The following is a 27,850-nucleotide window of genomic DNA, read 5'->3' as shown; positions in this document are numbered from 1 at the left end:
TGGTGGGGACCACACAGGCTCACTGGGGGCAAATGAGTTGCGCTTTAGCCGTAAGCTGGCTAAGCTGCAAATCGCAGTGACTTAAAACAACAAAGGTTGATTTCTCACCAAAGTTACACATCCCTTCCTTGTGGGCCAGCGGCGGGTGGGGGGCTCTGCTCCATAGTCACTCAGGGACCCAGACTGATCACATCTAACAGAGTCACACTATCACAGGGGCTGGCGGGGCTCGGGGTGGGTGGGGGGGTGGAGTGTTCTACATCAGTGATTAAATGCTTTGGTTAAGAAAACGTGGGGACTTCCCTGGTGGCACAGTGTATAAGAATCCACCTGCCAATGCAGGAGACACAGGTTTGATCCCTGGTGCAGGAGGATTCCACGTGTCGCAGAGCAACTAAGCCTGTGCGCCACAACCACTGAGCCTGAGCTCTAGAGGCTATGGGCAGCAACTGCTGAGGCCCGTGCACCCAGAGCCTGTGCTCTGCAACAAGAGAGGCCACCTCACAGCAACCAAGAGTAGCCTCTGTTCGCTGCAACGAGAGAAAGTCCATACAAAGCAACAAATACTTGATGCAGCAAAAAAAAAAAAAAAAAGACAGCAATAAAAAAAAATAAAGTAAATTAAAAAAATAGAAATCACAAGGCCCCGCCAAATCAGAGGGTCTCAAAGAAGTACAATTCTACCGTATAGCAAGCGAGGGGGAAAGCTGGGAATCCTGAGTGCAGAGCAGGAGGTCTGAGGGACGTTTAGACGGCAGGGCAGCCCCTCTGGGTCACGCCAGTATCTCTGCCTGCGGGGGCAGAGGCAGGGAGAGGCATCGCAGGCGCACCTCTGCACCTCGGAGAGCACTGGTCTCCTGTTCTGGTGTCACTGGGCTGGGGGTGGAGCTGCCGGAGGAAACCACCAGGTGTGGCCGTGGGAAAGTCCCTTCAGCTTTCTATTGAAACATGGAATTTCCTGGCTTTAACCATTTCTTATCCACTGCCACCTAGGAGCTGACCGGAGCTGGGCAGACGTCTCCAGCCTTCTCTGGAACTTGATCTGGGGATCTGGAATCCTGACTGGGCAGTTGCAACACCTGGGTTCCAGCCTCAGCTGATCTCTGAAGATTATGGGCAAATTCCCGAAGGTGTGTGAACCTCAATGACCTCAGTGCCTGTCTATAAAGCACTGTGCAGTTTCCCAGGCATTCCCAAGTAGGCTGTCGCACGTCACCCTCACACCCAATGAGGTAAATGTGACCATCCTCAGGCCTTGGGTGAGAAGACTGGCAGGGGTCTGTGCTGTGCTGGAGGTCACCCTGGAGGGCATGACCTGGGCTCCGGCGCTTCCTCTCAGACCTCTGCAGGCTCCCTGGAAAGATGAGTCAGACCAAACTTCTAGAAGTGGCTGGCCGTAGGTTCTGGACCTCCCTGGGGCTCCTGGGTGTGGGAAGTTGGCTTTCCCAGGCAGTTCTTCACTCGGTTAACTGGCCCAACCTGCTCTGTAGACTGTGGGCTGAGTTCCAAACTTCCCTGCTCGAGGTGAACCTCAGGGAGATACAGAAATAGCACCCCGCAGCCCACCACAGCCACCCAGCCTCAGTGCCCAGCCTCTTTCGTGGCTCAGACCCAGATTCTGTCGCCTCCACTTGGGAACTCAGATCATCCTCTTTCTCCTTCCTGCCGGGGTGGTGGCGGCAGCTGGCTGCCTCTGTCTCTTTAAGAGAGAGAAGGAACGAAATCAGGAAGTGGGAGAGAGCTGAGAGCCGAGGGCCGAGTTCCTGGGGCAGCACACAGCTGCCCATCTTCAGGTCTCTGAGACCCGTGGCCACCAGGATGCTACAGATGCGGCCCATGCAGGACAGCAAGCCCTGAAAGTCTGGGGGTGCCACGCAGTCCCACAGCCTGCCTGTCCCACAGCCAAGATGGGGTGAGTGTGCAGAGTCCACGCGGAGGAAAGGAAGGTTGAATGGGGGCGTCTGGGAGCCAGGCAGCTGCAGGATAGCGATCAGCGAAGTGCCACGGTGTTGGCCAGCCGGGGGCGGCTCTGCGGGGTCCTGCCCCCTTCCTGTATCTCTCTGAGGCTGCTGCCCCTCCCCCAGGTGCCCTGTGCACCATCTCAGATGGGCACCCTTGCAAAGGACGGCCTGGAGGTCCTGAGAGGCAGGGAGGGTTTGTTACGGTGCAGAGGAGAACTCCGACACTCCCTTCCAAGCATCCAATGCCAGCCTCCAGTGCTGCCTCTGTAATTTCCTTTTCTGCCTCGCTTCTGGGGCTGATTCTCACCTCTCCTAGGGTCCTGCTCACTGGCCCAAGGCCCTAAGGGGTAGGAGTGGCGAGGACAGTCTCCTGGAGCTGGGGATCAGTCTAGGCTGGAAACCCCCGGCTCTGTGGGGGAGGGTGACAAACAGGAAAGGGTTAAAGGGCTGGGGCTGGGAGGCCTTTGATGGAGGCTGAGAATCAAACTGCGCCCAGGGGTGCCTCTCATCCGCCCTCCTCTTTCCGGTGCAGCTCACCTCCTGGACTGGCCACAGACAGAAAGCATAGCACACTCTTGCCGGGGAGAGTCTCTGCCTGATCCGGGGGTAAGCGCTTCTGGCCGCTGTAGCCTGGAGACGGAGGGGGAGGGGATGGGGCAGCTGGTTCGTGGCTCCGCCGCCCACCACCCTCACCCATCCCAGCACCGCCCTTCTGGGCACCAGCTGCTGCGCTGGGGGCTGCGGAGCACGCCCACCTGACCAGATGTGCTGCCCGATGGCTCCTGGGCACAGCCCTGGCAGGAACAGGAGCAGAGCCCAGGGCACGCCAGCCCTGTGGGGCTCTGCCTTCTGTGCCACGCTGCCCTTCCCTCGCACCTACAGCTGTGTGAGGCCCCAGCACCAGACCTGCGGAGGACTCGGGAGGAGCTGAAGCCTCCCCTGACTGGAACTTTGGCCTTGATTTCAGGATATTCTATCTGGTTTCTCAGCCCCAGGCCCGCAGGCTGATTCCGCCACAGCCTCGGAGGGGAAACCTCACCAGCTCATTTCTGCTGAGCTATTATCTTGTCTTCAGAGAGACTCATCCCCTCAGCTGTTTCTATAAAATGCAAACAACCAATCCATCTTCTGAAACTGGAATTGACCCCTGATCTCTCCAAGTGGCCTCTGGCTCAAGGGATTGACTTTCTTAAGATTCCCATTTAAAAAAAAAAAAAGCTTACCTAAGGAACCGTGGGATTCCAGGCATAGTGACCCTAGGGTTGACCACCTTTGAGATGATAAAACAGAAAGCAGCCCGGTCTAGTCCAGCCTCATCTCAGAGTATCTAGGGGGTGGGGGCCCTGCTCATGCTCTCCCCAGGCATCCCATGAAGACCAGCCCTGGCCCCACTCTTCAGAGCAGCCCTGAATGGAACTCCTGAGGCTGCTCTCTCTGCAGTCAATTGCTTGAGAGGAACTGGCCTATGGGGAGAAGGGTGTGGGGGCAAATATGGGGAACAGAGCCACAGAGGGGTTTCAGATCCTCCCAAGGCCACCGGAGCTTCTGGGTGTGATGGTCTCCTGCCTCCCCCAGCTCTACACACACACACACACACACCCGTGCATACATGCTCACTCACACACACACATATTCATACATGCTCACTCACATACACAGACACTCACACCTGTGCATACTAACACACACACACATGCATACATGCTCACTCACACACACACACACACATGCATACATGCTCACTCACACACACACACACATGTGCACACATGCTCACTCACACACACGCTCCCTGCAGCAGCGCTTGCCTCCCCGAGTAGCGCTGACCTGGCCAGGCCAGCCTGCGGGCCGTGGGCTGACAGCAGCAGGAAGCGGTGGGCCCCGGGAGCGACGGGGAAGGCCCCAGCTCGTGTTGCAATCCTGGAGATTTGTGGTGATGTGGGTGACGCTGTCTGACCTGGAGCCCTTCCTTCAAGCACTCTTTCTGCTTCCTGGGACAATCCCAGGCCTGGATGCCAAAACTCAGAACTCCCAGTGCCGAAGAGAGGTGGCAGAGAAACGGGCTTGTCCCTGCAGAGTGGCCTGCCTGGGGCGGGGACGACAAGGATGTGCGGAGTTGGGACGCGGAGCAAGCCCTGTGGGGGACGGGGCCAGGCTGTGTGCGGGGACGGGGCCAGGCTGTGTGCCGAGGGCCTGGCAGTGGGGCTTCTTTGGGGGGAAGTTACTTAATCTTCCTGTGCTTTCCACTTCTGCCCCTGCCCCCTAGCCTCCGGAGTGACTGTGTGGAGCCCGTCAACAGGGTGGTCTCGGGCACAGCTACCGGCCAGGTGACCAATGTCCATCCCAGGTCAGGGGTGCCGTCCTGGATACCAGTGCGTTCTTTAGGGTGGAAGGCGGCCAGCAGGCTGGAAGCGGGAGATGCAGAGCACCGTCAATTACCTGTGGCACACGGATGACCTGCTGGGGCAGGGGGCCACGGCCAGTGTGTACAAAGCCCGCAACAAGGTAGGAGCCCAGCCGGCCCACCCCGCCCCGCGCACCCAGGAAGGCAGTCCCCAGTGGGCATCGGGGCTGGGGCGTGTCTGGGCAGGCTCCTCTGATCTGCACTGCCTGAGGCAGGGCAGGGGTGCAGGGGTCTGAAAAGGGCTTCTGGGGTGATGCCCATCGGGCACACCTTGGGGCTGGAGAGAGAGGGACGAAGCTGGGAGCCAACGTCCAGGGGAGCTGGCGGCAAATCTAGGAAGAGCAGGGGGGCAGTGGGACCCATTCGGATTTATCCTACCTTTATCACATTGAGGGCTGTACTGGATACATGAGACGCACTGCACTATCTTGGACGTAAGAGCTAAAGCCAGACAGGACGGTGCTGCTAACACCAGGGAGACTTAGCGGCCACCGTAGTAATTGCCAATAGCAACAGCAGCAGGAACAACAAACCATCCCCTGCGGGGTATCAGGTGTGCCAAGGTCCTGTCATCTCCCAGTGCTGCAGGCAGGACTGGCCATGGACCTCCCTGGGGAGGGGAAGGAGCTGAGGTTGGGAGCCCCCATCCCCAACCAGGCTACCATGGCTCATCCCTGGGGTTAGCTCTTCTGAGTGTGAACGGAAACCGGGAGGGGGTGTGCTCCCCGGGGCAGGGGTGCCATTTCTATTACCCCCCACGGCAGAAATCTGGGGAGCTGGTTGCTGTGAAGGTCTTCAACACGGCCAGCTACCTGCGGCCCCGCGAGGTGCAGGTGAGGGAGTTTGAGGTCCTGCGGAAGCTGAACCATCAGAACATCATCAAGCTCTTCGCGGTGGAGGAGACGGTGGGTCCGGTGCTCGGTCAGAGGAGCAGGGTCTTGTCTTTGACCCAGTCAGGTCACGGAATAATAGAAACTTGGGGACACGCTCATCAGTGGGCCACCCAGAGAGGAGGAAAGGATGCCAAGGGGCTGGGGGCAGTGCACAGGAAAATCAGGCTGTGGAGTGGGACCTAATCAAGGAAGGCTTCCTGGAAAAGGTGACCTCGGGCTCAGTTTGAGGTCAGAGGAGGGAAGGCCAGCTAGAAGTGGAAACCTATAAAACAGGGGCTCTGGGCCCGTGGCCGAGCCACCCCAGCTTGAGGAAGGGGAGAAGTGCCCTCCCCAAGAGCCCTTCCCTCTCCCCACAGGGGGCCGGCCGGCAGAAGGTGCTGGTGATGGAGTACTGCTCCAGCGGGAGCCTGCTGAGCGTGCTGGAGAGCCCCGAGCACGCCTTCGGGCTGCCTGAGGACGAGTTCCTGGTGGTGCTGCGCTGCGTGGGTGAGCCCCTCCCTGACCGCCCCCCCCCCCCCCGGGCGTCCCCTCCCCACCCCAGGCCAGCCCCAGACCCCGCCCTCAGCTGCAGGCAGAGTCCCAGGGTGGGTGTGGTGTTTCTGGAAGAAGCATCCAGACACGGAAGAACACTGGTATCTAAGAGGCGCCCCGCGCACAGACCTGGGACAGATGCTAGTGAACGGACAGAACCCAAGGGTCTGCTTCCTGCAAATTGGCAGTTTAAAACTCCAATTCCAGAATAAAATTAAAGACGGGTTGTACGTCATTGCTCATGACGGCACAATTCATAATGCTGTTGTTGTTCAGTCGCCCAGTCATGTCTGACTTTAAGTGACCCCATGGACTGCCTCCCTGTCCCTCACCATCTCCTCTTGTCTATTGTTCTTGCCTCTTGGCTATAATGAATAGTAATAGCCAAAGGGCAAAAACAATCCACACGTCAGACAGATGGATGGATAAACAAACTGTGCAACATGCATGTGATGGATTAAGTAGTTAATGTTAAAAAAGAAGGAAATTCGGACACTTGGATGAACCTGGAAGACATTGTGCTGAGTGAAAAAACCCAGCCACACAAGGACAACTACTGTATGATTTTTTTTATATGAGGAACCTAGAGAGATTCAGTCCATAGGGACACTAAGTAGAATGTCATCGCCAGGGGCTGAGGTTGAGGGTGTGGAGAGTGAGTGCTTAATGGGTGGAATTCCTGTCTGGGACAGTGATGGAGGTCCGGAGACGTGCGGTGATGCTGCACAGCCATGTCAATGTATTTAATGCCACTGATGCATACACTTAAAAATGGTTAAAATGCAATTTTGTTAGGTATATTTTACCACAATTTTTAAAAAAACCAAAAGATGGGGAGTAACTGAGTGCCCTCCTCTGGGAAGCAGAGTCACCATCCCCCTCGGTTTTCCAGGGAACCACAAGGCAACCCCGACACTCGAGACCCCTGTTCTTTGCCCCATGTCCATCTCTCTCCTCCTGCTATTCCTGAGGCCCCTGGGGACTCCTGGGTGTCACCCTCTGTCCACGTGGGTCCTTCCCTGGGGCGGGCCCTGCCACTGGGCGGCCCCGGCTGAGCCACTAGCAGCCCTGCGTCCATGGCAGTGGCCGGCATGAACCACCTGCGGGAGAATGGCATTGTGCACCGGGACATCAAGCCCGGGAACATCATGCGCCTGCTGGGCGAGGAGGGCCAGAGCATCTACAAGCTGACAGACTTTGGGGCCGCCCGCAAGCTGGACGACGACGAGAAGTTCGTCTCGGTCTATGGCACCGAGGAGTACCTGGTAAGCGAGCGTGGGGGCCGGCCCACGCCATGGGACTCTCAGCGCCCCTCTGGGGGCTCCGTCCAATTCCCCTGGGTCCAGGAGAGTCATCCCTCACCCCTAACCCTAACCCCAGAATAATTCGTTCTCTTCTCCAAGGCCAAAAAGTCAGTGCTGAGGCCTGCCCAGGCCCCCTGCATAGACCCCCTGCCAGACTCCCTGCCAGGCCTCCTGCATAGACCCCCTGCCCAGAAGCCCTGCAAGACCCCCTGCCAGACCCCCTGCCAGGCCCCCTGCCCAGGCCCCATGCCCAGACCCCCTGCCCAGACCCCCTGCCAGGCCCCTGGCCCAGACCCCCTACCAGGCCCCCTGCATAGACCCCCTGCCCAGACCCCCTGCCAGGCCCCTGGCCCAGACCCCCTACCAGACCCCCTGCATAGACCCCCTGCCAGGCCCCCTGCCAGGCCCCCTGCATAGACCCCCTGCCCAGACCCCCTGCATAGACCCCCTTCCCAGGCCTCCCTGGTTCAATCAAGCCCTTGATGAGATCCTCGTGGAGGATGGAACCCTGCTGGTCACCACTTTCCCCAGAGCAGAGGCCAGATAAGCCTGTGGCACACTAACTTTGGAGATGACCCAGGAGATGTATTCTGATGGTTCTGTTTCCTCCTAGAGGTGGGAGAAGGCAGTCTGAATGGGGGGCGGGTGGGGGGCTGGGGTGCTCAGGTCCTTGCCCCCTCCCCTTCCCTGACTGCTCTCTGGTTCCCCGGTGGCAGCATCCTGACATGTACGAGCGGGCAGTGCTTCGCAAGCCCCAGCAGAAAGTTTTTGGGGTGACCGTGGATCTTTGGAGCATCGGGGTGACCCTGTACCACGCAGCCACCGGCAGCCTGCCTTTCGTCCCCTTTGGCGGGCCCAGGCGCAACAAGGAGATCATGTACGGTGACCCACGGGGCAGGCGGCGGGCCAGGGCATCCCGTCGGTCCCCGCTGGGTCCCCCATTCGGCCTCTGACTCCAGGCCCTCTGGGCCCGCCCCCCAGCGCATGCACACTCCCTTTAGATGCTTGGATATCAGTCCATCAGACAAGAAGCCAAGCCTTGTCCCTGGCCGATGGGAGACCACATCCCAGTTCAGTGCTTCCCTTGAGCCCCACCCGCACCCCGTTTGGGCTGACCACATTTCAGCCGAGGTTCCCAAAGCAAGCTGCCCAAGGTCACAAAGCATGCCAGGGCAAACGACGGGGCGGGGGTAGGGAACAAGAATCCAGCCTCCTGATCCCAGGTCCCTCTGGGTTTCCTGCTGTCTCATCCAGAGGCTAGAGACTGTGGCTGCTCCCACTGAGGGCACGACCAGAGCAAAAGAGGTTTAAGGTGGATTTGCAGGAAGGTCGGTGCTCCTTCAGCTCAGGGGTCAGACCGGGCGGAATCTGTGTTAAGTTAGGGAAAGGGGAAGGAGCCTGCCTTGGATGGGGGCTGCAGGGTAGCTGGACTTTAGGGGGGGCGGGTGGACTGTGGAGTAGAGGGGAGGTGACTGGGACCAAGCACAGCACAGGCGCGTGGGGGAGGCAGGCGGGCACGGATGAGCGGTGCGGGGCAGAGGAAACAGACAGAGGAGACAGCAAGTCTCCGAGTCTGTCCTCCCTTGGAAGCGTGATGGGCAGGGCGGGGAGTCCTGGTGACCTGGTCCTGCCCCCCAGGTACCGCATCACCACGGAGAAGCCAGCCGGGGCCATTGCGGGCACCCAGAGGCGGGAGAACGGGCCCCTGGAGTGGAGCTACACCCTGCCCATCACCTGCCAGCTGTCCATGTGAGAGACACCCCGTAGGAGGGGCGGACGCGGACCCCAGCCTGGCCCTGGGTCCTCCTCTCAGCTGAGGCCTGGCCCAGCGGGAGCTCCCGCTGTGCCACTGGCTTGGGTTCCCCCTCTCCCGTCCCAGCCCCAGTGTCTCCCCCTGGAGCTGGAAGACCCTTCTGGCTTTTCCTCCCCACCCCACCCCGCCCCGCCCCTCGGTCCTGGCTCTCCAGGGCTTTCTCACCCATCACCCCTATTACCTCCTCCGGGAGGTTAAGTCTGGACCCCCAGCCCCTGACTGTCTCCGTGTCCCGGGGGGGCAGGGGTCTGCAGAGCCAGCTGGTACCCATCCTGGCCAACATCCTGGAGGTGGAGCAGGCCAAGTGCTGGGGCTTCGACCAGTTCTTTGCAGAAACCAGCGACATCCTGCAGCGAGGCGTGATCCACGTGTTCTCCCTGCCCCAGGCCGTCCTGCACCGCGTCTATGTCCACGCGCACAACACGTGAGTGGGCGCCAGGGCGGGGCCCGCCCCCCCACCCCGGGCCCAGGGGCCTGCCCCCGCCGGCTCTGTGGGGCGCTTAGATAGGATGCTTCTGGGTCCAATCTCAAGTTGTGAAAATACTAGTTCCATCAAGTTAACCAGTCTTCTTTGCTGGGAGCTTGAGAGATTCAGCAACCTTTACAAAGCTAACGTGCATTAGAAACCTTCTGAGGGGTGTGTGTGTGTGTGTGTGTGTGTGTGTGTGTGTGTGTGTGTGTGTGTGTGTGTGTGCACGCACACACTCACTGCCAGTGCATTCCCCAATGGATTGCTCGTAGAACCCTTTATTTCTGGAGCTTGCTGGGGGACTAGCTGAGTCCTAGTCCTGGGTGACCCTAGGGGACGAGGCTCCCTAGGTGCCTCTAGGGAGCATGGCAGGAGCGGGTGTGAAGGCAGAGGCTGGACACTGGACTTTGTCTCCATCCGCTGCAAGACACCACCTCTACCCTTTGTCTCCCAACCCTGGAGAGAAAAATCACCCAGTCCCTCCCTCTGAAAAGCGGAGCCCAAATCATAGCTGCGGTGTGGGTCACTCTGACACTGATTCCTGCCTGTTGACACCCCCTCCCCTCCTCCTTTCCTGCCTCTGTTCCTGGTTTTCTAGGATAGCCATCTTCCTGGAGGCCGTGTACGAGCAGACCAACGTGGCCCCCCAGCACCAGGAGTACCTCTTTGAGGGTCACCTGTGTGTCCTCGAGCCGGGCCTCTCTGCTCAGCACATCGCCCACACCACAGCGAGCAGCCCCCTGACCCTGTTCAGCACGGCCAGCGAGCCCCCCAAGGGGCTGGCCTTCAGGGACCGTGAGTAGGGCCACCCAGGCTGGACCTTTTCTCCTCCTCAATTTCTCTTCCAAGGGCCAGAGGCTTATAATCCAGGATGTTGATTCATTTGCTTTGTGGGTATGTCTTTGGGCCCCCGGGGTGTGGAGGCATCTCTTGGTTCTAATTCTGTGTACGCCTCTGAAATGCTGTGGGACTCGGGCTGGTGGCTTGACCAACCTGCGTCACAGCATCCAGAGATCTGTGATAGAAACTCCAAGGGAAACAGGGAGGGCTGGATTTCACCTGCTGTCCACAGTCCGTGCCTGATGGGAAGCCTCTGAGTTTGTGTTGAAGGAAGCAGGAGCCCAAGCTGCTGGAGAGAAGGGCAGGCAGTCAGGGACCCAGAGCTCTGTTCTGCAAGTTCTAGCAAACAATCACTCCTCATTTGAATGATGCCAGTTTCATCCTCCTCCTCAGGGTCCCCAAGGCTGGGAGGGGAATTCACCTTAAAACCCCTGAGTGTGAGGAGCGTTAGTCACCCAATTGTGTCCCACTCTTTGGAACCCAGTGGACTGTAGCCCACCAGGCTCCTCTGTCCATAGAATTCTCCAGGCAAAAATACTGGAGTGAGTTGCCATTCCCTTCTCCAAGGCATCTTTCCCACCCAGGGAGTGAACCTGGGTCTCCTGCATTGCAGGCGGATTCTTTACTGTCTGAGCCACCAGGGAAGCCCCAGTTCGCTCAGTCCTATGGGACTCTCCCGGAGAAGGCGATGGCAACCCACTCCGGTACTCTTGCCTGGAAACTCCCATGGACGGAGGAGCCTGGTGAGCTGCCGTCTATGGGGTCGCACAGAGTCGGACACGACTGAAGCGACTTCACTTTCGCTTTTCACTTTCATCCATTGGAGAAGGAAATGGCAACCCACTCCAGTGTTCTTGCCTGGAGAATCCCAGGGACGGGGGAGCCTGGTGGGCTGCCGTCTATGAGGTTGCACAGAGTCGGACACAACTGAAGCGACTTAGCAGCAGCAGCATCATGGGACTCTCTGACCCCGCGGACTGGGAGGGGTGGTTTGAGTCTCTTTTCTGCTGCCTTGGCTGTCGTTCTCCAGAGTGGGCACAAGGGGGCAGTGAGGGACTGCAGTTGTAAAAAAGCACTGTGATTGTGCAGTCACTTAGTCATGTCCAATTCTTTGCAACCCCGTGAATTATACAGTCCTTGGATTCTCCAGGCCAGAATACTGGAGTGGTAGCCTTTCCCTTCTCCAGAGGATCTCCCCAACCCAGGGATCAAACTCAGGTCTCCTGAATTGTGGGCAGATTCTTTACCAGCTGAGCCACCAGGGAAGCCATAAAGGAACACATTCAGGGCATTTAAGGCTTAGGAGGTGGGACTCTAGGCAAGCTGGGAAGCTGGAGGTGGCCCATAGGAGGTGCGGGCGAGTGTGAGCTGGGACGAGGAAAGATGCTCTCAGACCTCACCCAAGGCCAGACAGGCATCCCTCTCTGACCAAGTCTTCATCCGCAGCCGCTCTGGACGTTCCCAAGTTTGTCCCCAAAGTGGACCTGCAGGCAGATTACAGCACAGCTAAGGTGAGGGGGCAGCCCCCAGCTGGCAGGGAGGAGGGTTCCTGCAGGGGTCGGGGTACAGGACCTCACCCTGCCCGGCTGTGCGTTTCAGGGCATATTGGGTGCCGGCTACCAGGCCCTGCGGCTGGCACGGACTCTGCTGGGGGGGCAGGAGCTGATGGTTCGGGGGCTGCACTGGTTCGTGTGAGTGCCCTGAGGGCCGGGTGGGCGGGGCAGGAGAGGCAGCCCAGACTCGCTTTAGCACCACCATGGGGCTGGGCCCTGGGTTCCGGGAAGGAGGCAGCTCTGATTGGGCTCCCTTCGGCAGGGAGGTGCTCCAGGCCACGTGCAGGCGGACGCTGGAGGTCACGAGGATGGCTCTCCTCTTCCTCAGCAGCAGCCTCGGCACTGAGAGGTGGGTGTCCTGCCCAGGATGGGGCTGCAGCAGGCGCAGGGCCGGCCCCTCCTCTCTGTCTGTTCCTCCCCTTGGCTTTCCAGCAGTGCCGTTTGCCTCCTCCAATCCAGAGCTGCCGACCTCCCTGCCAGGCTGGCGGGGAGGGCTCGCCCTCCTGCCAACTGGCCGCACTCGCCTCCCCCACCATCCAGTCCCTCCGGGGGGTGGGCCTGTGGGGACCCTGCCCCCCAGGCTCCGAGGCAGCCCCCTGCCTCCAGGAGAAGGGGCCTCTGTCCTCCCCACCCCCCTCCTGAAGAGTGAGACCCTCAGCTGCCCTGGGCCCTGAGGCAGGGCTCTGAGCGAAGCACCCACCCACACGGGGCCCCTGGGCAAAGCAGCACACCCACCCGCAGGACGGAGGTGCAGGCAGGCTCATCCCCAGCATCCTCCTCCCGCCTCCCCTGGGCCTCCGTGTCCTCGCCTCCGAGGACTCCCTGCCCCAGTCCTAGGAGCTGCACACCCTCCACTCCTCTGACTTGGGCCAGTTCAGGGTGATGGGTTGGAAAAGGTAGAGACTGGGGAGGAGGAAACCACGCTGGAGGAAATGAGCCACAGGAAGAGTCCGGTGCCCAGTGCGCTGCTGAGCAGGTTCCCGCGCTGCGGTGCAGCTGGGAAAGGGGGGCCCTGCGGCCCGGGGAACCCGAGGGCAGCTGGAGCCTTTCCTGGTGACAGAGCAGAGGCTGTACCAGATGGGCGTGGCCCCCCTGCCCCTCACCCTGCAGCCCTTATTCTCTGGAAGTCTTGGGAGTTTCCCAGAAGCAGGTCGGCACTGCAGACCTGCTTTCTGCCTGGCGCTGGGCGGCAGCAGCTCTGACAGTGGACAGACAGGGCTGTGGCCATGCACGGAGCAGGAGGCGGGGTCTCCAGATGAGTCCCCAGCACGGCCGAGCCCCACCCCAGATGGTGACAGAGACAAAGGGCTGCAGACAGCAGGATCGGCTGGCATGCTCTGGTGAAGCTCCTCTGAGCAGGGCTCTGTTCGGGCACAGAGCAGGCCTCCAGGAGTGACGTGGCCCCAGGCCTGCAGAGGGCCCCCACTTACCTGGAGGAGACAGCCCTTCACTGGCATGTGCAGGTGGCCAGATGGTTGGGTGAAGGGAGACTAGAGATGGGTAGAAGAAACCAGGGAGGTCTTCCTGGAAGAAGTGAGACTTTTAAGGCCAGAATGTGAGCAAATAGCTGAGGGCCCTGTGCAGAGAGAGAGAAGGGGGCCATGACTGGAGGGGTGGGGAGGTGCTGACCCAATATAAAGCCCAAGATAATACAGTCTAGGTACTAACTTTCTGGTGATGTAACCAAACGCAGTGACTATCAGAGACTAGTACACGGATCCCGCTTAGACCTTCTTAAGTAGTATCTGGGAGCTGGGAGGTTGGACCGTGGTAAAATGAGCAGTCAGGATTTACCGTAGGTTCTTGAGTGGGAAGGAAATGTGCAGAGAGCATCTGGGTGTTTGCCCGTCTTCCCTGGGCTGAGAGAGCGGGCCCCAGGTAGCCCCAGGGCTGGAGTCGCAGGGTCTGCTGGCACGGTCTCTCCCCTTTGGGCTCTGAGGTCTCCTCTGAGGCGTGGTGGGTGTGGAGAGTTCAGGGCCAGGCAAGTGCCTACTCTTGGGCCTGTTTCAGCCTCCCGAGAAGGAGGGCGCTTCACCAGGCTCGTCACTGACCTGCAGCTGGCATCTGCCCACTGTCACCTTCCCTACCTGGGCCCCTGTTTCCTCCTTTTCAAACTGAGACGACTGACTGACCGCAGGGTCTCCCAGCCCCAGAGCCCCACAGTCCTGTTCTTTGCGGGACATGCTCAGGCCGGCAGGCTCTTCCGAGGTCTGAAGATACTGGCTGCCTCCCACCGAGAACCCGAAACAGAATCGTGAGACGAATGGCATGTTGGAAGAGCCCAGGCACATGTCCCAGCCTGGAGCCTCCCCTCGCCCCCCACGGTCCACCCGCTCTGAGCCCTGGAGACACCCCGGGCACCCCTGCCTTTGTCCCAAAGCCCCCCTGCCACCCGGAGGCCCCGCTCAGGCCCCAGGACTGACAGACCTGGGGACTCCCAGGGCTTCCCCACCCCACCCCACCCCACCCCCAAAAAGACTGTGTTTGTGTGGATGTGTTCTTTGATCCCACAAACACCTTTTATGGGAGCAGGAAAGTTTCTGTCCCCATTATATGGGTGCAGAGCCTGAGGCTTGGAAAGATAAAGTGATTCCCAGATCCTGCAGACAGGGGGTGTGGCAGCTGGGGCTAGGACTCTGACCTGCCCCTCCCAACTCCAGGTCCAGCTGGGCTGGGCAGCCTCATCCTTTTCTGCACAAGTATCCCATGCCCTGAAATCCATCCCTGTGCTGAATAATCTATTCGACACTGTGTGTGGGGCACCTGCCGGTGTGAGCACTGTCTTAGACACTGCCGGTGTGACAGCGAGCAGACCTGCCCTGCCTTCAGGAAGCCCCCACCCATTCCTGATTCTCTCCAATCCTCCTCCTCCCCAACCCCGCCCTCCCATTCCCACACCAAAACACACAGGTTTCTCCTTCCCTAATTATTATGGTATAAAAACAGCATATTATGGTATGCTAATTGTACTAAGTTAGAAAATACAGACCAACAAAAATGAAGTTAAAATGCTGTATCCTGCCGCTCAAGAGATACGATGTCTGCATATATCCTTCTCACTGGTTTTCTGTGACCAGCATGGCATTCCCTATACCTGCTATTTTATAACCTGCTTGTCTCAGCTTATGACTCTCTGGGTCAGTACGTTTCATCTATAGTCCTCGTCCATATTCAGATTTCCCTAGGTACCCGCCAGGTGTTCTTTTCTAGCTGGTTTCACCCCAAACCAGGATCCGATCTGAGACCATGCTTGGTGTCTGGTGGTTGTATTCCTTTATTGTTGTTGAGTCACTAAGATGTGTCTGACTCTTTGTGACCCCATGGACTGTAGCCACCAGGCTCCTCTGTTCATGGGATTCTCCAGGCAAGAGTACTGGAGTGAGTTCCATGTCCTTCTCCAGGGGAGCTTCCTGGCCCAGGGATAGAACCCACATCTCCGGCTTGGCAGGCGATTCTTTGCCACTGAGCCCATTCCTTACGTCTGTTTTCACCCTTCTCTCAAGGTTTAACGGCGTGCCTGGGGTACCTGAGCTCCAGGAACTGAAGAGGACCACAGAGCTGAGGTCCAGGCTGCGGAATGTGAGTGAGGCTGGGCTGATGGGTGGCCAGGAGCAGAGCTGAGAGCAGGGGTTCAGCCGGGCTCCTATCTGAGCCTCGCTAAGCACCCCGCTGGATCTGCCTTCGTGTCCCTCAGTTGGCTGAGGTCCTCTCCAGATGTTCCCACAACATCACGGAAACTCAGAAGACCCTGAGCAACCTGCACTCTGAGCTGGTGAAGAACCGGGATCAGGTACATGAGGACAGAAGGTCTGTGGGATTTTCTTCTTGACGGGCTGGAGGTGGGACAAGGGCGAGGCCGCAACAGGCCCAGTGGCCCCATTAGGAGTCAGCCTGCCTCCCCTCTTCCCTTGGCAAGGATGCTGGGGTCTGCGGGTCGGGGTGGGGAACCCAGGGCTGTCCAAGGCCTTCCCATGAGACTGGCCAGAGGAGGCAAGGATCTGGGGCCCTGCCCCAGCTGGGAGTTGAGAGTGAATTCTGAGTCTTAGAGGTGCAGTAGTTCCAAATGGAAGAAACATTGCGTTCCCCACCTCTTCAGAATCCTTGCTCTGGTCAGACCCCGGACTGGGTCCTCCTACTTCCATGTGTCATCTTCGAATCAGTAATGATACTACTACTCTCGCGCTCCTTTTATAGATGAGGGGGCTTCATTTGCCCCGAGACACAGCCAAGAAGTGACAAAGGATAGACAGAGGGCTCCAGGTCAGGTCTGCCTGCCTCCAGAGCCTGTGTGCTCCGCCTACACCAGGAATTTATCCCCAGGAATCCCCAGTCTCCATTCAGACAAACAGCAAAATCCCCGTCACCCCTTCCCCCACAGCCTGTGTGCAGAGCCCCTGCCTGCCTCCTGGGCTTTGACCAGGACGTGGTCCGCTCCTCCAGCCCCCCATAGTCAGTGTCTGCACAGATCCACACACCCAGGTCCCCAATTCTGAATTCAGAAAGCTCTGAAAACCTCGGAGCTGATTCTTCACTGTCTTAGCTGCAGAACCTGACCTGAACTGACACGAGGCTCTTCCTGATCTTTATTTATCCCACTTAAGTGACTATTCTTATGGTCCTGAAGGTCGAAGGTGTGTGATGACGGGATGCTGTCCCAGACCACCCCAGGGGGTTCCACGATATAATGTTTGTGTGCTGACCCACCTTTCTCAAATCAGAGGGTGGGTCTGAATTTGAAACACATCTGGCCCCAGCCTTTTGGACAAAGACTGGACCTGGGATCTTGTCCACTCCAGATGCCAGGAGGGCAGGGTCCTGGGGTCCACAGGGTCGTGGGAACAAGTGTGGGCTCTCCAGAGATAGCTGAGACGGGGTCCTGGGAGGAGCTGCAGGGAGGAAGTGAAGCCAAACAGGCCTGGGGGTGGGGAAGAACTGCCCCCCACACACACCCCAACATCTCAAACAGGGTATCCTGAAAAAGAGAAGGAAGAGACAGTAACGACCTTAAAGCCCAGGCCGAGTGGGTAGAGAGGTCATCTCTGAACTCCCCGTCTACAGGCAGGACCGAGGACCTGGATTCATCCTCGTTTCAAACAAGGGTTGTCGCTTCATGATTTAATTCCTTCTCCGTGCTCAGAAAGCACGACTTTTGCTCTTGCCAGGGGACAGAAGTTCCTGCTAGGCTCCGGCACACAGCTGCCAACCACCTCTCCTGGTCCGGGGCCCAGGGCTCCTTCCCAGAACCTCTTCTCAAGCCCTGTTGGGTAGCAAAGGTCACCTTCCTGCCGCCTGTCCTACTGGCTTCTTCCGTGTGTGTGAGAGAGAGAATAAACACAGGAATGAGAAATGACTAGCTAACCAGAAGACGCCTCAAACAGACTTAGAAACAGAAGAGTCACCCCCACTCCCAGACTGGCCCCCAGAACTGTGGCCCCCCAAGCACGAGGCTCCTTCTGCAGGGAGACAGCCCCCTTCTCCCACAGCCATCCCCTCCCTGCCCTCACCCTTGACCCGTGCGGTTCGATTCTTCTGTCTCCTGCCCACAGCATCCAGCAGATTCAGTGTTGTTTGGACAAGATGTACCTCATCTACAAACAGTTCAAGAAATCCAGAATGAGGCCAGGTGAGCCACGGGGAGAGCAAACCTCCCTCATCTCCCCTCCCTCCTTCCTTCCGGTTACTGGCTGTTCTTAATACCGCAGCAGCATCGGGTGGTGCAGCTGGCCTGGGGTACGGGGGGTGGGGAGGGGTGGGGGGCTCCCTGCAGACCACTGAGGGACCTGAGCCTTTCCTGTGCCCGTTGCCATGTGGGGGCTCAGCTGAGACCTGGGTGCTATAGGAGAGGTGGCCTGACCAAGACCCCTCATCTTTGCAGAGCACTTTACGGTTTAAGAAGTACTTCCCTGTCCATGTGTCTCTAGCTCACTAAAGTCATCAAGCTTTCCAGAAAGGGGAGGATGGGGAGAAGTACCAGTTAGCATCACTGGTCCAGGAGGGGGAGCCTGGGGAGGCCCCAGCTGACTCATGGGGTTAGGGAGGTAACACACTCCAGAAACTGACCCTCTGGCCCACAAGCCCCTAGCATTTCCTCATGTGCAGGAAATCGACATTTGAGGGCTTGGGCTTTATTGCAAAGCTCTCTTCCACCCCTAGGATTATCTAAAAAGTACTGTCCCATAGAAATATAATGCCAGGCACATTTGTAATTTTAAGTTCGCTAGCAGCCAAAATGTAAAAAGTTTCTAACAGGTGAAATTTACTTTAATAATGTATTTTATTCCACCTAATATATTCGAACTGTCATTTCAGCATGTAATCAATAGAAACAGTTATTAAAGAGATATTTTTACAGTCTTATTCTGTGCTAAGTCTTCGCAGTCCCACATGTATTTTACACTTACTGGGCATCTCTATTCAGAAGCTAATTTCTTTAAGAAAATTACATGTACTTTTACCAAAACAATAAAGCTGTGTTTGATAGGGAAAAAACGTTGCACACTGCTTTAGTTTTTAAATTTAATCGAATTCGTTAAGTTAAAACAAAAATTCAGTTTCTCTGTCATATTAGCTGTACTGGCCACATTTCAAGTTCTAAGTAGCCACATGGCCGCTGTATTGGACATGCAGTTTCTGAAAGATGATTGTCTCTCCTTGGGAGCCTCAGTCCTGACCTCGGAGGGAGTACAGCTCAGGAGATGGGAAAACAAAGACTCCCCTGTTCCCTGAAGCCAGGAGGCCGTGGGCTCAAGAAGCCTGGCCTGACACCCAGTTGACCACCTTTGCTGTGATGTTAGGAGCCCTCTGGAGGTTTCTCTGCCTCCATCACTGGAATTCTGTCATCCTGTGACCACTACACTTCTGAACATCTCCATGTGCTGGGCACTGTCCTACGGGCTGCACATATTTTTTAAAATTTATTTGATGCTCATAAAAATCGTAAGACACTATTAACCTCCCCATTTTAAACTGAGACACAGGAAAGTTAAGTAACCCAGGCAACCTGGGTCCAGGTACTTTGAGCCACCCCATTTTACAGCCTCTAAAAGAATTTCACCTGTATCAGTGAGTCCTTTATTAAAGTGTATAAAGAACCAGGACGAATAACACTTCACTGCCAACACCTGGGAAAAGATGGCATTGTGGAAAATGCCCCGTCATTTTCGGGGCACTTTCTCACTTTACCTTCACTCCCATCCTATGTGTTACAAATGACAGATAAGGCAAAATCAATTGCTTACAGCGCCCTGCTATAACAGGAAGGAGGCAGGCCTGGGCCTTGTCCTAGATAGCCTGGACCTCACAGTCAGCTAGCTGAGTACAGGGCCCAGGACAAAGAGGCCGGGGAGGGAGGCGATTCTGCTATCGGGAGTGTTGGGAGTGGGCAGAAAGAGACCCCCAGCAGCAGGAACCGCCTTATCACGTCATGTTTCTGCCACTACCAGAGGCCATTCCCCTGGAGTCCAGGAGAGGGCAGCACCTCCCTAGTGCAGAGAGCATTAGGCTGCTTCCAAGGCAGTGAGAAGCTCAGCCCTGCTGGCAACAGTGCTGGTAACAGTGCTGGGCTGAGAAGGGAAGGTCAAAGGTGGTGGCCTGCCTTAAGTGACACTTTGCTGCAGATCCTAGCTGCCTGCAGCCCGAATATTCAGGGATGGAGTCCACAAGCTGTTGGCATCTGCCTTGCTGGGAGGAGGACTGGATGAGGGGTCAGGGCTGACCACACATGCTTCAAGGACCGTCTCATCCACCAGCGCCCACCTGGAGCGATCCCTGGGTGCCCGTGCCGTCACCCCCGATGTGGGCCTCCTCCTGCTCATAATGTAGGGTCTCGGGTGCTCGTCTCCCTCAGCCTGTCCTTCTGGCTCCGCGGGGCTTGGAGCATCAGGCAGGGCCCAGGCTGCCGCCGTCACCCTTGCAGCTCGCCCAGCCCTTGTGCCGTTCTGCTCTGCTGACCGGTCGCATAGGTGACCTCGGCCCTGTCTGTCTCCTTCAGGGCTTGGCTACAATGAAGAACAGATTCACAAGCTGGATAAGTGAGTGGCCTGTGCCCCGGCAGGCGGGTGAGCCGGAGGGGGGGGTGTCGCCAGGGGACAGTGAGTCTCTGTGCCAGACACGAGGCGGTAAAGGGCTCTGGCCCCAGGCCCCAGCTGGGCAGGAGGAAAGCTGGGGGGGCACTAACTCTGGGGCCAGGGGAAGTTTCTCAGCAGCAGTCTTGATGGAACTGGATTGACTCCGGTATGAACATGATTGTGTGAAGGCTTTCCTTCCCTGTTGCCCTCGCTGATTAACCACTTACGACTGTCTGCTCTGGACTCTTTCTGCTCTAGCCTGGGCTCTTCTTTGGATGTCCCTCTGCTTCTCTGTCTCCTGGACACTCTTCTTCCAGGAAGCCTCCCTGATTTCATGCTTATTTGAGGACTCACTCTGCCAGTTACATGCCCCCACCCCTGACTACACACACAGACACACACGCACCCATCTCTCCTTCCCTCTGGGGGCTGAGCTCGAGCGCGTGTGTTTCCTGACACCCCTGATCCTTCTCTCACATACTTCTGCTGGGGTGTGCCGTGTGCTGGCCACTCTGACCATCACCATGCATGTGAGTGAGCACCGTCACCTCCTTTGGGGAGGTGGTCCTGCTCTGGACCGAGGGGCTGGATATTCGGGTGCTGGAGGCCCCAGGATTCTAGGCTTGTGCACACATGGCTCTGGCTGCTCATCTCTGTGCCTTGGTTTCTGTCTTTTCAGGATGAATTTTAGTCATTTAGCCAAAAGGCTCCTGCAGGTGTTCCAGGAGGAATGTGTGCAGAAGTACCAGGCATCCCTGGTCACACATGGCAAGCGAATGAGGTAACACTGGCCCTCCCTTCTGAACTCATGGGCCCCAGGGCCCTCCAGGCCTGGCCCTTCCCGGCCTCAGACAGCCCTGGGCTTTGCGGAGCCCCAGCTGAGAGGGTGGAGAAGGCACTGGCCGTACTCTTGCCTGGAAAATCCCAGGGACAGAGGAGCCTGGTGGGCTGCCATCTATGGGGTCGCACAGAGTCGGACACGACTGACGCGATTTAGCAGCAGCAGCAGCTGAGAGGGAGGTGGTAATAAAGAAACAAAAACAAAAGCAACAACAAAGAAAGGTGGTTCTGTGGCCCTGGATGAACCAGGCAGTCTGCTGGGTGATTTCTATATGCTCACTCATTTAATCTCACAAGGTCTGTCCTCTGCAGTGGATACTATCACCCCATTTCACAGATGAGGAAACTGAGGCTCACAGAACACCTGCTTCCTTAATACCACACCACTAGTAAATAGCATTGGAGAAGGCAATGGCAACCCACTCCAGTGTTCTTGCCTGGAGAATCCCATGGACAGGGGAGCCTGGTAGGCTGCAGTCCATGGGGGTTGCTAAGAGTCGTACATGACTGAAGCGACTTAGCAGCAGCAGCAGCAGTAAATAGCAGACCCAGACTAGCATATGGGTATGACCGCGTCTAAAATCTAGATTTTCTCCATTGTCTCAAGTGGTTGTGTTCAGAAGCCCCCTCTCTGGGGACTGAGATGAGGACACGTGGCCTGGGAAGCAGGGGCAGGCGGGGGGCCCCATGTGGAACCCCCTCCATGCTGTCCCCTGGGGAGTGTTTGGTTTCTGCCCCTCAGACAAGCCCCTTCCCTGAGACAAGAGGGCCTCTTCCAGGAGCTGCGGGTTCTAAGGATGGAGAGGAGACTCACCTTAGAAGACAGCTGCCACCTCCCCCACTGGAAGCCACCCCCAATTCAGACCTAATGGTCTGGAGTAGGGCTTGGCCGTCAGTATTTGAATGCTCCTCAGTGACTCTAATGTGTCCCCAGTGTTGAGAGCCGATGGTTGAAGCCCTCTGGGAGCTGGTGCTCTTTTTGTGTTGTGGGGCAGTGTCCTTGCTCACTCCCTCTGCTTAGAGAGAGAAGAGAATTCATAACAGTCTTAAAGGTGATTTGCTCTGGAAATGAGGGCATCAGCAGGCCCTGGTTTGAGCGCCCCAGAGCGGGCGGTCTGGCCTCTCTGGAGCCTGACCCAGGCCCTCGCTTACTAACCTCACTGGCTCGTGTGCCCCAGCCCGGGAGGGGTGTGCAGCCCACGGTGGTGATTCTGCCAGGACCCTCATCACCACCTTTACCTGGGACAGGTGTGGACTGAGGGCACCTGGAAGGGCAGAGGCAGGGAGGGTGGCCAGCGCCGGGCACCCACCCACCCCAGCCTCTGCCCCGGGAAACCTCTCCGTGTCTGTGCTGCCCAGGTGGCGGGCCGGGCCCTGACGTTTCTCTGCTCTCTCCAGGCTGGTGCACGAGACCCGCAACCACCTGCGCCTGGTGGGCTGCTCCGTGGCCGCCTGTACCACGGAAGCCCAGGGAGCCCAGGAGAGCCTCAGCAAGGTGGGGCGCTTCAGGGCCCTGGCCATGCCAAGGAGAGCCGCGCCAGTAGGACACCCGGGAGGCATCTGGGCCATTCCCCTGCCTCAGGGCAGAGCTGTCCTTGACCACGTCTGAGCACTCTGGTGTGGCATGGAAGGTCTCTGACCCACCAGAATAGAAGGCAGTTCCTAGTGTTCTCAGAACAAGGCTGCTCATTAACAGGGCAGAGGCTCCCAAACCCTGGGACCTCTTCTGGGCCCCGTGCAACCTGGCAGGCTCCCTGAGGGAGGTGACCTGAACGCTCCTTGGTCTTTTGATCTGTTCTCCTCAAAAAGACCAACTCAGACAACTCTGGGAGGCCACTTGCTTTGCCAGCAGGGACAGAGAAGGGCTGTTCTTCAAGGAGTGAGGCCCACACGGCTCCTCCTCTCCCTAGCACAGGACACATTCTTTCAGAGATGGTGCTGGGCTGCCCTACTCCTTCTCTGCATCTTTTGACTCAACTGTGTTCTGACAGGTACAAGTCAGACACAGAGGGGGGCCTGACAGTCTGCACCCCATGCTCCCAGGATAAGAAGGAGGGGCTTGTGGGAAATTACTGACACTCCAGGGATGTGGGCTGGGGATAATTTTGTTACGTATATCTTATGCCTCCCTGCACCTCCAGTGTGCCCAGCACCTGAGCTGGCTTATCCCTTCTGACTAAAGCGTGGCTCTTTCAGATCATTGACCGACTATCTCACCAGCTCCTGCAGGACAGAACACAGGGGGCTCAGGCCTCCCCACCCCCAACAGCTCCTTATCCCAGCTCTGCACTGAAGGACCTAGTTCTCCAGTAAGTGCCAGAGAGGGGGTGTGTGTGCGTGTGAGCATGTGTGTTAGGGGCTTTGTCTCTTGCCAGGCCCAGGAGGTGGGAATGAGGCTTGGTGGGGCTTTGGGGGAAGGGGGGCTCCCAGGAAAGGTCTAGGCAAAGGCTTGCCTTGGTCCTTAGCCACCACTGCCTCTCTTGCTTGGCCTTGAACAGCATGCAAGAGCTCTACGGGGAGATGAAGGTGCTGGCGTCTGACCTCCAGGACAACAACCGCATCATTGAAGGGTGAGGAGTCCCCGCTGTGCAGGGTGTAGGAAGGCTGGGTCCTCCAGCTGCCCTTGCCCCAGGGCCACAAGCCCTGGGCCTGCCCAGGCAGGTTTGATGACAGGGGTCCATTGTCCAGGGCTTTGACCTTGCCCCGGGTTAGTCGATGTGCTTACCAGGTGGAGGTTTTCACTGTGGTCTGTAGGATGTGAATGGGCCTCAGGGCAGTGAGGGATGAAGGCTGGGAGGTATGCGGATTTGCGGCCGTGTCCAACTCTGCATGAATGTGGCCTCTGCCTGATGCCCAGACCAACTCCTTTAACCGTACGACCATCCTCAGAGTGTTGATGACCCAGGAAAAGCAGAGCAGAGCTGGGAGAACTGGCCCAGGGTGCAGGCCCTGTGTTAGAGGCTCTGTGTCATCGCTGGACGGGAGTCCACTCCTGGGCTAGGGGAGGGTGGAAGTAGGGAGGATACTGGCAGATGCCACAGGGCTCAGCCTTTGGATTTTGAGTAAAATTCACAAAAGAAAGCTGGAGAATAACAAGAGTGACCGGCTTCTCATATTACCAAATAAGCACCATTGGAAGGGGAAAAAACCCTGCCATCTAGAAGTCTCACTTTCAAAAGTGTGTTTGAACACCAAAGAGAAGGAAGGACACAATCTGAGAAGCAAGGGTGGTCCTATTTACACATATACACACTCACACGTGCATGCACGCACCTCCCACGTCTTCCCCATCATCCTTATGTCTGTCACTTCCCCATCTGGGAGCCAAAGAGTCCGCAGAGATTCCTGCCGAATGTGACCCTGACTGCTCCTCACCGACGGTGCAACCCCGAGGAAGTTTCTTTGGCTCTGAGCTCAACCATGTGCATAGAGATTCTACCTCCTGGTGCTAATGAAGGGATTAAATGGGATGAGAGATGCAATGTGCTGGTAGGGAACAGTGCACAGAGCCAGGATTCACTAAATGGTAGGTGTTTCCTGAGGTCATGCCAGGCCCAGCTGCCAAAATTGGGGCCAGGAGGTAGGGAAGCTGGGAGCAGAGCTCATGGCTGTTCCTAGAGTTTCAGAGGGTCCTTGGGTTAAGAAGGCATCCCAGGTCACATTCCGGCAAGAGGAGAACCCATCCTCTTAAATACCCACAAGGAGAAGATTTGACAGCTTCTTAGAAAGATTTTCTGAAACAGCCCTTAGGGGCAGGAAGTTCTAATATTAGTGCCGACATAAATTTTTCTTGCTGTGATATGTAGTCTATTTACAGAGAGCTCACATTTTTATTTTAGTGGATTTTTACTTCCTGATTCAGAGCTGTAACCGAAGAGCATAAAGAAACCATCTGAATTCCCTTTCCCCTCCTCTTAACCTGTGGCTGCACTGGAGTCCCCAGGGGAGCTTTTAAAAGGAACAGATGCCTGGGTCTTGGCCTCAGAGGCTCTGACCTCTGCTTGGAGTTGGGGATTTTCATAAGCTTTCCAGATGATTCTAACGTGTAGCCAGAGATGAGAACAGAGTTCTTGTCAGTGGACGCAGGCGCTCCGAGAAGAGAGCGGAGGGCCTGAACAGCCCGCTGCCCCTGAAAGCTGACGGTGTGGGGCCCTGGGTGGGGTCTTCTGGCTTCTCCACCTGGGCAGGGGACACTAACCAGTGCCTTTCTTTACAGGCTAAGCAGGGTCCCACTGGCTCCTGACATCTGAGCTTGGGGATGTGCACACGGCATCCTGAAGCATTACAGTCATTCAAACACTGCCCCGCTGCCTGCGCTGGGGGATCCAGCAGGACGGTGCCGGGTCCACCTCACCAGCCTACCTCCCTCCTGGCCGACAGCTGGGAGTTGCCTGCATTACCTTCCGCTGCCTTTCTGGGGGCCCTGGCCAGCCCCTCTGTCTTCCTCGCCTGTGCAGCGAACCTGCTGGACTGTGGGGGCCGAGGCTCCCAAACACCGTCCCTCCCGCCTGCCCTGGTTTGCAGGGCTTCACTCCTCAGGGAACAGAAGAGGAGGCCTCCCGAAGGCTCCCCAGGGTGCCAGGTCAAACCACTCCAGCCTCGTCTTCCTTCCTCTTCAGGTGTTCCATGTTGAACAAACAGACCTCTCCCATCTCCCATGGCTGCTGAGGGTCACCGTCGAGGTCTCAGGCATGACATCCCAATTTCCCGTTCCCTCCAGTCAGACTGAGCCTAAAGCTGAGGAACGGGGTTTTCAAGGCCAGGGCCCGTGTCTCGGGGGCCTTCCCCCTCCCTCTGGGGCACCGCCAGATTTGGGAGTTCGCAGCCAGCGGCATCAACAGTAGCTGTGCCAGTTAGCACAGGCACGTGAGGCCGGAGCCCCAAGGAAGTCAAGGCCTGCAGCTTTCAGAAATGAAATAAACAGGACCCTTTTCTGGGTGGCTGTCACTGGGCTGATTCGGGAGGCAGGGAGGGCTCTAGGCTGCGTGTGCTCCGAGATCTGTGAGGAGAAGGACTAGGAGATGGAGGCAGGACATCTCACTTCCTCCGTTTCCCTGATCGGGAGCCTGGTTTCAGGGAGGCGCCCTGGGAGGCTGACCTCCTGCTGGGGTCTCTCTCTTTTCCGGCTCCCTGTCATTTGTCAACTGGCAGGGAGGGTCTCTGTTTTTCTTTTTTAACCTCAAAACCTCTATCCAAGTGCCTATTCCTTTCCACCCACCCCCCACCACTGTTCAGCTGGCCCTAAATATCAGTTGAACACAGTCCTATGGGTCGTTTTGCAAATTGCCTCTTTTTGCCTAGAAGCTGGAGTGGTGCCAGGGTGGGGCATTCCGATTTGTGCACATCTAGTCTTTCCCTTGCAGGGTAGCCCCCTCTCCCTTCACCAGAGCTGCCTGCCCTGCTAGCCTAGGGGTGGGGGAAGGGGTGTGCGGTAAAGTGGCTCCAGCAGGGGCGGGAAAGAGCGAGGAGCCCTGCTTGGTGCTTTGAAGCATGGAGACCCGGGAATCCCTCCTGGAGCTTCTGCATCCTCAGCGGCTATTCCACCTGAGGGCCCAGCAGGGCAGCACTGAGGAAGGCTGGGTCCTGGAGTCCTGCGTTATCTGGGCCTCTCCTCTATGGGGAGACCAGCGCCCTGTAAGGACCCTGGGAGGGCCGCTGGGTGTGCTTGTCTCAGGCTTTCTGGTGCCACCTGGGCCTCAGGCCCTGGGCCACTCAGGCTGGGCGGGCTCAGGTTCTGGGTTCCCAGAAGTCAGCCATGGCTCCGACGGCCCTGGACACCGGGCCCCCTCCGGTCCGCCCCGCCCGCGAGAAGTGCAGGCCGACACTCCTGGCTCCTCAGTGGCCCTGCAGGGACGTCCCACGGCGGATTTTCCCTGGCAGCCGTGGCTGCTTCTAAGACCCTGTATGATCAGTGGAGCCATAGGATCCTCGAAAGCCAAGCACAGATTTAGGGGAATGATATGATCCAGGCTCTGTGGTCTCATGAGCAAAGGCCAGCAAGGGACCCTCAGAAGTGTCACTGTGATTCTGTGCTGCAGAGCCCCTGACATGGGTGCCCCAGCCCCCCAGCCCAGCAGGGCTTCTAATGCGCTCTCCGTGGGGAGCACGGAACTGGACCCAGGCCCATGACCTTGTCCAGTTCCTCCAGAACCTGGTAAGACCCCCCCTCCCCCGCCAGCAGGTGTCTGATGACCTCTGTTCTCTCTAGTGATTCCTAACATGACACTTCAAATGCAGCGCCCATTCAGGTTCTCAGACGTGAACTGGGCACCTGCTGGGTGCCAGGCCCTGGGAAGGGAGCCAGAGCTACGTGGCGACTGAGGTGCCATGCCCGCCCTTGAGGAGCTCACCCCGATGGGGAAAGGCCCTTCAGCACCACGGAAGCGGGCAGAGACAGGAAGGCACAGCTCGGGGGGGCGGCCCACCTCACCACTGTCAGAGGGCGGGCATCAGGGCGCAGGCAGGGGTCAGGGAACGACTTGGGGAGCAGGTGACTGCAGAGTGGGGTCTTGGCAGGTGAGCAAGGTTACCTGGCAGAGAAGGCATGGGAGGTGTTCCTGGCAGGGGGACCCGCCTCAGCGTGGAAGGAATGGCAGGCATGTGTGTCACTGCTGAGCACAGTGAAGTGGGAAGTGGGCGTTGAGGACCAGGCAGAGCCAGACCCAGAAGCTGCTAGTCAGCCACTCGAAGGAACGCTGGCTTCACCTCAGGGAGCTGCAGAGACAGATTTTAGGTCAAGTCCAACTGATATTTTAAAGACACCTGTGCCTGTGTGGAGGGTGGACTGAAACTCCATGTAAGATAGAGACAGCATCTTTCAAAGCTGTGGGTAGGGACAGATTCTGTGTTTCCACAAGGGGTCTGAAACACTCCCTGGGGTCTCTGCACACCCTCCCGGCCCTGCCTCCCGTGGCTGAGGCCACCACGAAGGCTGGGTGGGAAAACCGGAGCCCTTGTCTCTGATTGGCCTCATCGGTGGCTCAGGTCCGTCACAAACCTTGGGGAAGAGTCCATGCAGCATTTGGATCGACAGTGAACATGCCATTAAAACAGGCCGCTCAGTTCAAGGGGCCACCTAGAAGGAAGCAGGGGAGACGTGCCGGGGCCCTGGAGGGGCTGGTGCCTCTTCCTGAGCCCTGCAGCCTCAGGGTGATAGTTACTGCAACTCTCAGAATC

General features: G+C 57.7%; 1 protein-coding gene across 3 annotated transcripts; it reads left to right on the top strand.

Moving 5' to 3' along the window:
• The first annotated feature begins 1,743 nt into the window (after positions 1-1,743).
• IKBKE (inhibitor of nuclear factor kappa B kinase subunit epsilon) lies at positions 1,744-25,939 on the top strand. 3 transcript variants are annotated; one of them, XM_081492018.1, is made up of 22 exons: positions 1,744-1,912; positions 2,494-2,567; positions 4,228-4,466; positions 5,130-5,270; positions 5,615-5,744; positions 6,873-7,054; positions 7,810-7,970; positions 8,732-8,842; positions 9,151-9,330; positions 9,974-10,170; positions 11,662-11,726; positions 11,815-11,900; positions 12,031-12,117; positions 15,272-15,347; positions 15,463-15,575; positions 17,315-17,391; positions 19,759-19,798; positions 20,514-20,615; positions 22,073-22,169; positions 22,871-22,983; positions 23,173-23,244; positions 24,891-25,939. In XM_081492018.1, exons 3-22 carry the CDS (start codon positions 4,380-4,382, stop codon positions 24,922-24,924), a joined length of 2,151 nt encoding a protein of 716 aa, XP_081348144.1. In that variant the 5' UTR covers positions 1,744-1,912; positions 2,494-2,567; positions 4,228-4,379; the 3' UTR covers positions 24,925-25,939. The 3 variants fall into 3 exon arrangements, with proteins under 3 accessions (XP_081348144.1, XP_081348142.1, XP_081348143.1); XM_081492016.1 differs by having other exon boundaries at positions 11,815-11,906; XM_081492017.1 differs by lacking the exon at positions 2,494-2,567 and having other exon boundaries at positions 11,815-11,906.
• The last annotated feature ends 1,911 nt before the right edge of the window (positions 25,940-27,850 follow it).

Source organism: Giraffa tippelskirchi, chromosome 5 (genome assembly GCF_054371585.1).
Source record: "Giraffa tippelskirchi isolate mGirTip1 chromosome 5, T2T-mGirTip1v1.2.pri, whole genome shotgun sequence".
Classification (NCBI taxonomy): Eukaryota; Metazoa; Chordata; class Mammalia; order Artiodactyla; family Giraffidae; genus Giraffa; species Giraffa tippelskirchi.
This window is presented reverse-complemented; position numbering and strand designations above follow the sequence as displayed.